This window comes from Phoca vitulina, unplaced genomic scaffold, assembly GCF_004348235.1.
Source record: "Phoca vitulina isolate PV1807 unplaced genomic scaffold, GSC_HSeal_1.0 scaffold50, whole genome shotgun sequence".
In the NCBI taxonomy this organism is placed as follows: Eukaryota; Metazoa; Chordata; class Mammalia; order Carnivora; family Phocidae; genus Phoca; species Phoca vitulina.
Genome location: NW_022589753.1, coordinates 4,872,112 through 4,881,877, shown reverse-complemented (window position 1 = coordinate 4,881,877; position 9,766 = coordinate 4,872,112). Strand labels below are relative to the sequence as shown.

General features: G+C 51.2%; 1 protein-coding gene across 1 annotated transcript in view; it reads right to left on the bottom strand.

Moving 5' to 3' along the window:
• Positions 1–242: 242 nt before the first annotated feature.
• Positions 243–9,766, bottom strand: part of ANKRD60 (ankyrin repeat domain 60) — a 10,265-nt gene continuing 741 nt past the window's right edge. The window contains exons 2-5 of the mRNA XM_032387575.1: positions 9,415–9,658; positions 4,504–4,634; positions 2,780–2,945; positions 243–544 (exon numbers count right to left, since the gene is read on the bottom strand). Of these exons, the coding sequence (XP_032243466.1) occupies positions 243–544; positions 2,780–2,945; positions 4,504–4,634; positions 9,415–9,658 (843 nt within the window). The remainder of the gene's footprint in view (positions 545–2,779; positions 2,946–4,503; positions 4,635–9,414; positions 9,659–9,766) is intronic.

Genomic DNA, 9,766 nt, shown 5'->3' with positions numbered 1-9,766 from the left:
TAAAATTAAGGGCTGGCATCAGAGGCCCGCTCAGTCCGTAATGGATTACGGAATGAACACAAACTCACCTACTTCCATCAACACCCTCCCCAAGTCATTTGCAAACAGGACCCATAATAGAGTATCTGATTCAGATTAATTGCCATGCTTTCTTGGCTTCCTGCTCCCCGAGGGCCACTCCGAATTTGAACTCTGAAAAGTGACCCAAGTCAGCTTCGAGGTGCAAACGTTCCCAGGGGGAGTCAAACTTGGCTCTTCTTGGAGCCAAACCTGGACTTCGCCCTGCGAAAAACCTTGTTCGTGATCAAGTTCTTTGGGTCCTTTGTCCCTGACTTTGCCATCCAATAGAAGAGGAACATCCTCCGTTCACTGTGCCTGTGGTTCAGGCGCCGGGCGATGGACATGGGGCTCTCCCCCCTGTCATCTCTTTCGCTGATGGAGGCACCGTACTTGAGCAGGTGGCTTATACAATCCAGATGGCCCATGGCTGCAGCCACGTGCAGGGCTGTCCTGCCCACGGGGGTTCTGCTGAGACTGTCGGCTCCTGTAAAATAAGATGACTAACTGAGCGAGGCTCACCCTCCCGGCCGGGAGCCTCACCTCCAGGATCACGTTCAAGAAGAGAAGCTCGGGAGGGGTGAGGCCGTAAAAAGAATGCTTGGGAGAATTAATTACTGCCCCTGACCCCAGCACCAAGCATAAGGGAGGAGGCGTCGCTGCACTGTCCCAGCACCCGGCTCTGCCTTGCCTCCAGTCTGCCCACGGCACGCTCCTGCTCAAACCCCATTTCTGGCATCCACTACCCTTGGGGTCATTTTCTAGGTCGTTACTGCTCTATCTCACCCTGCCACCTTCCCCACACAACGCTCTTCCTCACCTCCCTCCACGCTCCAAGTTTACCAGGCTTCTATCTTTATGCCTTAAATACCCCCTGCTCCTGCATCCCGCCCCAGGCCTTTTGCACATGCTGTTCCCTTTGCTAACAGCACTGTTACCCATTTCTGCCCCCCACCCCCGCCACCCCTGGCTAACTCCATCCTTCTTTATCCTCCATACACTTCCTCAGGAAAGGCTTCCTTAGCCCCCCTCCCCAGGAATCCCGCCCCCCCCGCATATGCTCAGTAGACATTCTGCATCTTCAGAACATGCCACGCATGACTGACCATGGAATTAATTATTTGTAATAATTTGCTGACTTCCCTTCATAAACTCCACGAAGGCAGAAAACACACTTGTTTTGATCACTGCTGTTTTCATCCCCGGCACGTAGCGCGATGCCTAGAAAAGACAGGCGCTCGGGAAATGACAGACGACGGGCAGCCTGACTCATGGACAGATTTCACTTCGATTGAATTCCTCACTGCCTCCCGCAGATGGATGGGCTAATGACAGGTGTCCAATATGGACTTGTTGAATTGAATCAAATTCTGGGTAACAAATATCATGACACAGAAAACAAGGCAATTCAATTACAAGCAGCTGACATTTCTGTAGCCAGTTTTTATGAGCTATGGCTGGTCGGTGAGGTAACGTTTTAAATAGGTTCTCCTAACGCCCAGCCTCCGCCTCGGCACGGCTTTCCAGCGGCTGTGTGCAAAGGACAGAAAACTTTGCAAAGCTGGCTGTAATGTTTTAACTGGGGCTTTCAAATACATCACAGTTCCATCAGAGTGAAAATGACTTTTTATGAGCTTAAAGGACTGCTGGTCTGTGAACAGCCCATATTTCATCCCACAACAGGCGGCGTGCCGAAAGCAGTGGAGGAAGAAGCAGAATAGTCAGGAAAACCTCTACCCAACACGCGAGCGCCAGGCATCCCGCCCCGGCCCCGGGGATGCTTGCACCTTGCCTGGTGGAGGTGGGAAAAGAGGCAAAGAGACGCAGAGAGAGGCCGGGGTCAAGACCGCGGGCAGGAAAGGTTTGGATTGGAAGGCAAGCTGATAGGGGAGACCCTCGGATGAGGCCCCCTTCTGGGCCTCAAACCCCTGACCAAACAGTCCGTCACATGTTCTTCCTGTTCCTGAGGAAGCCGGCGGCCTGGGCAGTCTGCGGCCATTGTCTATTGTTCTGGAATGGTCGACACCTCAATCTGAGGGCCTCTTTTCCCAAAAATATCCTACGTCCAGGGAAGATAAAGTGTGCTCCAGCAGATCTCATGCAAGCCCTCACATTCAGAGACAATGCAGGCCAAGGCTTCTATTTCTATCAACAGAGAGAGAGGGGGCAACTTGTCCTTGAAGGCAGGGGAGAGACGGGGATGGAGAGGAGATGAAAAGAGGGTTTGGGGCAAGGGTCTCTTGAGGGAAATAATTCAAAGTCATGGAGAAAGGAGACTGGCCGGCCTGCCACACACACACACACACACACACACCCCAAGAGAGCGATGGTGGCTTGGGGCTAGAGCCCCCAGACCGTGGCAGAAACCCAACTTCAGGTGGGGCAGAAATAACACAGGGAGCTTAGGAACATCTCCAGCAGTGTTGTAAGAGGCCAGGAAGCTCTTTTGGCTATTCCTGTGAATTAGTGTCCAAAAATTCCATCTCCCACGACAGAAAGAATCTTCTTGAGACCCGGCCAAGAGAGGGGACAACAGCCTTTACTCAGCATGTCCTAAGACCCCTACAGAGAGCCAGTGGCCCACGGGGACCATGATTGATGGTTGACACAACTTGGGTCCAGGACGCCATTGTTGAAGGGCCCAGGAAGACAAGCCACTCTGTCCTCCCTACCCACAGAAGACCCCACCTTGTGAACATACTCATCCGTCTCTCAGAATTACCGTGTTCTAGAAGGTACCGCACAGCATCCGAGTGGCCTCTGTGAGAGGTAATGTACAAGGCCACAAACGCTCTCTGAGCGATCCAGTCCTTCCACTGCTTGTGTTCCAAATGCTGCGAATTTGCAGTTTGGTAGAGCGAGTCTTCATCAACACCGAGGCAGGAGAGCTAGGCGGGATAAAGGGGGTCCACACAGTGAGTCTGAGTTATTTCCAAAGTGCAGGTACACCTGGCTGGTAGGTGCCTGGACCCTCCTGAGGGGAGGTTTGCTCGAAGGCCCAGTTAAGGCTCGTGATGGGAACAGAGAGGGGCAAACCCTAACTGAGAAGCTGGAACACACCCAGGGGAGGACATTGTTGACCACGCGCTATACATGTCCAGGAAATACGCATTTACCATCAGGCAGGCTCGGGAGGCAGGAAATTCTTCCTGTCGGTGTTTTGAAGAGAGAAAATAGCTTTTCTGGGTGTCCAGAGGAAGGTGGTTGCGGCCATTAAGGAAGACACCAGACGACACGAAGTGGCCTCCCCAGAGGGGAATGCACTTCTCTGGAGACTTGATGTATTCTGGCCTTCCGATCTATTTTCGGGCCCATTGTCTCCGTTAACTTTTGGAACACTCTGAACTCCACTCACGGATGAAAAATAGCCCCATAATATAATCATCTCGTGGTGAAGTGAGGCCCTGAGCACGAGAGGAAGGCTGCGGGCTCCAGCAGAGAGGAACTCCATCCCAGATGCGGGGCATCCGGTGTGGGGGCAGCAGTGGTGGGAGGCAGAGCCCCAGAGTGTGGGAGACAGGAGGGAATCCCCGGGTTCAGAGCAAGAGCCAGAAAACCCAGGCAGGACCGAGTCCCCGGTGGCAGAGGGGAGGCAGGGGAAGGCCAGGAGCAGAGGACCCCAGGGAAGGACCTGGAGGGGATGCTCAACAGCTGGGACATGCCCCACCCCTCCTTCTAAGGCTCCCGCGCACAGGCAGGGTTTGCCTCCCTAGAGACCACCCACCTCTCCCGGACCTGATCCCCGCAAGCCGCCTGCAGCCAGCCTTTCCTGGCTGGAAGTAAACCCTCTCCTCACACGCTCATAGCCTTTCATCCAAATGTACTTTGTAGAAGAACATACACTCGCCCCCCTCCGCGCCACCCCCACCCCCACCTCCATCTTCTCTGTTGGGTATAGATGTTCTGGTTTCCTGGTTTCCTCCTCCCTTCTCCCCGCTGCCCACCCCAGAGCTCAGCTGAGAGCCAAGCACAAGGCCTGGAAAAGAGTAGGCACCTGCTGAGTATCGAGTGGTGTGTGCTCTCTCCACCTTAGGGGAGGGACAGACCCCCATTAGGATTTTTGACCTATCACATGCTCTAGATTGTGCACTTCCCAGTTCCCCGGAGCCCTTCACCCACTGTTAAATCAGGTTTTCAACTTTACAAAATATACATGTGAATAGAAAATGCACCACCCTGGTTCTTTTTTCTTTGGGGTGTGCGTGTGGGGGTGGGTTATAAGTGAATACCATGAGATAGCAAACCCAAGAGTGAGTGGAAACTCTCAATATAGTATTTGATCATTATGACATGAGTCCAAGTTCTGTTTTTTCCTACTCTGAAACTTTTACTCAAATATTCACATGAAAGACTGAATCCCCCCCCCCCCACACACACACACACACAAGACACAGTTTACGGTTGCTTCATGAAGTATAATATCCATTTAGAGAAGCATGAAAGCACCTTACTGGGATCCCCTTCCACAGCCGCCAAAACCAGTTCCGTCCATCCATCATAATGCCAGATACATAATGAAATAATTCCACCAGGAACAACATCATGGAACTTCAACGTAGTATCATCCATCAAAACTCCTACAGGGAATAATTTTTTCTTTAAAAAAAAAGGGGGTATTAAAGATAAACTATTATGCTGGTTATCTTAAGAGATGATCTGACCTTGGGTATCACAAAGATCATTTGAAAACCTTGAGCACTAATCTCATTTGATGACTCCATATGAGTCTGTTTGTGGTCATTAATGCTTTTTAGAAAATTTATTTGGCTCGGCTCAAACAGAAGCCAGCCCCCCCCCCCCCCCCCCCCCGCCAAAAAAAGGCAACAATTTCTAAAATTCTGTAATTATAACTTGTTCTATTGCACAAAAAAATACATGAGGCAGTAAAGTCATTTTATGAGGCGAACTCTATAAATAGGACTCCTCGAAGTAACTGTACATTACAGACGCAGCACAATGGACCTCCGTGCGTCATACGCGAAACTAAAATACTTATCTCTGGTTAGTGTTGTCAACAGTTGGCTAAGGATGTAACAATGGCAAAACTTTGTTGCATCTTTCAAATGCTACTCTACAGCAGGGTTTTTTTTTTTTTTTCAAACTTGGCACTATTGACATTTTAGACTGGATTATTCTCTGTGGTGGGGGCCGCCCTGGGCACTGTAGGGTGGTAGCAGCGTCCCTGGCCTCCACCCAGCAGATGCCAGTAGCACCCTCACCTAGTTGTGACCATCCAAAAGGTCTCCAGATGTTGCCACATGGCCCCTGGGGGACAAAATTGCCCCAGTTGAGCATTTATGGTAATGTAAATATTGTCACGTTGCCATTCACCATGATGTGGACTTGGGGCCTTAGAACTCCTTTATGTCATCACCCAGAACAACCCTCCACTCGTATGAGACAATGGGGTGAGTGGATCTACTCACACTTCATACGTTCAGACCCTTTGGGAAAGCCTGCCAGGATGATAGAATATAGAAGAGGACTCTAGAGCATTTTAAGCGAAGTTGTCTTTAGTTTACCTTTTTAAATAAACACACGTTTCCTTACATAGCCACCTATAATCTTGCTTAAGAATAACATCATAATTTCTTTTCTCTACAAGTGATGCCACAAGTGTAAAGTCTCGACTTGGCCAGGTCAGGTTAGCCATTATTCCAAGTGGAATTCATGAGTTGTTTGGATTCACGACCGAGGGATTACTAAGTGCCTGTCCCAAGCACCTACACTCTTTAATCCTCATGACGAGCCAGGTTTGTCATTTCCGTTTGCTGGTGAGCAAACTGGGGCTCCCATGCCTAGGAAATAGTAAAACCAGGACTCCAACCAGGCCTGCCTTCCCCCCCAGTGCCATGCATGTGTCGCTCTAGGCTCTGTTGGCCCCCTTTGGTGGTTATGAGAAACTTCAGAGGGTGGGTGTGAACAGGGAATAGCGATTAGCAAATTTGTTAATTAGGGTCTTATTTGTGGTTCTAACACAGAGGATAATCAGTAGTCTTCAGTAAGACAACTTGACTTCCTAATAACTTTGAAAAAAATCGAGTAAAGCTGTGTTTCCCTAAGAAAGACAAGAGTGCAATTCACACATGCTGAATAGCTCTCTTCGAGAAATCAGAGCATTCTCTCTTTATAGGCAGGCAGCAACTGCCTTGAGCTTACACAAATACTAATTATCACCAGCTCAATTATTAGAGTTGACAACAAAAGTGTTAAGATCGCCCCTTGTCCATGAATTTTGCTCACCCCTTTTAGATTTGTGTCTCTCAAGGTTTTCACGCACACGTTATCTCATGTGATCCTCCCTGGCCACCTTTAGGTGGGTAAAGAGGCATCAGCGGGTTATTTATGGGCAGGAACCCACATTTACTTTTCTCAACGTAGTAGTACCTTCTTTCCTTTTTTGTTTGCTGTCAACAGGAGGGGTTGCAACGGCAGGAGAGGTCAAGCTTCTCCCAGTTGCTAAGTGCTTGCTGAGCGAGAGGATTGTGACATCGTACAAGTCACTAGGTGTCTTCCATTGCCTCATAGCTCTCTTGAATTTATGGCTCAGCACAGTTCATCAGGGAAAATAAACTAACAGAAGGGGTGCCAGACATTTGTAGTTCAGGATACATAATTTTCGAATTACTTGTTTTGGAATGCTTACTGTCCTTCAGCAGCTCAATCGTTAATGTGTTAAATAGAGACTGGGTTTGAGATACAAACTTCTTTCCAAATAAAGTCTCAAAAATGCCCCCGAGCATCTTCCAGACATTATAGCAAAATAAGGATGTCACAGAAGGTGCTTAACTTGCATCAAAGAGAGCAAAGGCAGGTATTCTGGCCCAAGTCCTCCCTGTCTAGAGGGGGACCTGGCCCTGAGAATTCTAGAGCCGAAAGGCTCTGCGTTGCAGCTTAGGAAGCTGAGCCCCGGAAGGGCAGTGTCTGGGGGGACGGAGACTGTGGAGACAGGCTGCTCTCAGATCTCTGCCTGTCTCCATCGCTTCCCGGCCCTGCAGTACAACGGCAGTGTCTCTGCAACATCGCTGTTCACATCCTCTGTGCTGCAGCCCACAGAGTTTTTTATATGTCCGTTTTCTTGAAGTATTTTTGCGTTGATTTCAACTGGGTGGGGAGATGATGGAGCCCAGGGGCTTTGATCCTGTTCTCATATCCTAAATATTATAGGGATCGGGACTAGGACAGCCAGGTCCCTCAGGCTGAGGGATGGAGATTGATGGACAGAGATGGGGCTCTAGAGTTCTCGCCCTCCACTGGGTGCCGCCCACATGGGATCTGTCTGGATAGGGGGCTTTGGGGTCCTGATTTAGCCACAGTGAGCTTTGGGTGCTGGGCTCTGATTCCGATTGGGCTAGTTTCGAGCTCCTGACGTGGACAAGAACACTGCTTGAAATTCAGGGTTCTGATACAAACTGGGTTAGTGCCAGTATTTGGGGTTCAAATGTGGGTAGGGTTTGCCTTGAGATTTGGGGTCCTGACAAGGGCAGAGTTTGCTCTGGATGTGGGGTTCTGATGAACGCAAGGTTTGCTTTCTGTTTGGGGATCCTGGTACGGGAAGGGTCTATTCTGGGATGTGGAGTCCTTGAATGGGCAGGACTTGTTTTGGGATTTGGGTTTCTAATGTAGTCCTAGGTACTGCAGCCACTGAGTGTAAGGAATCGGATAGGTCAGCCCTTGGGAATTGGGGGTTTTGGTGGCGACAGGTTCTGCTCTGAGATTTGGAGTCCTGCGATGGGCAAGATTTGGTCTAGAGCTTGGGGTTCTGGTGTGGATAAGGCTGGCTGAGGGATTTGGGGTGTAATACAAGTAGAGCTTGCTTCGAGTTTTGGGGTCCTCATGTAGGCAAGGCTTGCTTTGAACTCTGGCTTCCTTACATGGGTATGGTTGGCTTAAACATGGTTTCCATGAGATTTAGGGTTCAGATATGGGCATGTTTGGTGTGAGTTTTGGGGTCCTATTATGGGCAAAGTTTGTCTCATGCTTTGGAGACCTTATGAGGATATTTTACTTGGGATTGGTGTTCTGGCGTGGTCATGGTGAGCTTGGGAACTGGCTTCCAGATGTGGGAAGAGTTCATTTTGGGTTCTGGCATCCTCACTTAGAGATGGCCAATGGATTGGGGTTTCGATGCATAAGTGGCTAGTTAGAGACTGGGGGCTCAGAAATGGGTTTGTCTGCTCTGGGATTTAGGGTCATGATCTGGGTAGAATCTGCTTTGGGATTCAGGTTTCTGTTGCAAGCAGGGGTAGCTTGGGGGATTTATTTGGGGTTCAAACATGGGCATGGTTGGCATAGAGATACGGGGTCCTGGGGTGGGCAGTTTGTTTCAGGCATTAGGTGTCCTTCGGTGGACATGGTTGCTAGAGGATTCAGGGTTCTGAGGGTCACATGGTTAGCCTGGGGATCTGGGGTTCAGTCTTGGCCAAGTTTGTTCTTGGTTTGGGGGTCTCGAAGTGGGCAGAATTTGTTCTGAGCTTCGGCATCCTTGTATGGACATGGCTGCCGGAGGATCTGGGGTTCTGGGGTAGTCTTGGTTACCCTGGAGATTTGGGGTTTAGTCCTAGGTAGATTTGCCCTGGGTTTGGGGGTCCTGAAGTGGGCATGGTTTGTTCTGAGCTTTAGCATCCTTGTGTAGACACAGTAGCCAGAGAATTTGGGGTTCTGAGGTAGTTGTAATTACCCTGGAGATTTGGGGTTCAGTCTTGGGCACAGTTTGCTTCAGGCTTTGGCATCCTTGTGTGGATATGGCTGGCTGGAGGACTGGGGGGGTTATGAGTCCAACATGGGTTTTTGGAAGTTTACTTTAAGTTTGGGGTCCTGACATGGGAAGGTTTGCCCTAGATTGTAGGGTCCCACTGAGGACAGGCTTTGTTTCAGGCTTCTGGTCTTATGTGGACCCTGTTGGCTTTGGGATTTGGGTCTCTGATAAATACAAGGGCAGCTTGAGGGTCTGAGAGGTTTTGCTGAGGCAGCAGCGCCTTTGTTGAGATTTGGGGTCCTGACATGGACAGGATCTGCTCAGGGTTGGCAGGTCTGACTAGACAGCTTGCTTTGGGACCAGAGTCCTGACACAGGCAGGATTTGTGGATTAGGGTCTTGCTGTGGACAGGGTGTGCCTTGAGATTTGAGGTCTAATGTGAACCTGGTTTGTCGGGATTGGGAAGTTCCTTTCCTGGCCTGGGCTGGCTTTTCCATCTGGGGCTTCCAGGGGGTGGGGTGGGGTTTGTTCTGACACCTGGGGGTTGGGGGGGTCCTCACGCGGGCAGGGGTTCCTTCAAGGACTGCAGGGTCAGAAGGGGACCCAGCGCCCCAGTGGAGGCCATACACGTGGGAGGGAAGGGGGTGGGCAGGGGTCACCTTGGTCCAGGTACTGGAGCCGCTGCAGGTGCAAGGGGATGCCGACTGTGAGGTCCAGCTCCTCCTTGAGCTCCCGCACCGTCATGTCGCTGCGGCAGTCTGTCACTTGGAACATCTCCCCGGTCTCCTCCAGCAGCACCCGCATGGCGAAGGCTTCTGGGGAGGCGTCCGGGGCCAAGTCGAGCGCCGGACTCGCGGCCTCCGGGGACCCGACGCCGCTCGGGCCGGGGGCGCGGGCCGGGGGCTGCACGGGGAGGGGCCGCGGGCCGGCTGAGCCCGCCCCCCGCCCCCACCGCCGGCCCGCCGCGGGGTCAGAGCCCAGGGCGCCCCCCGGCGGCGCCCCCCGCCGCGC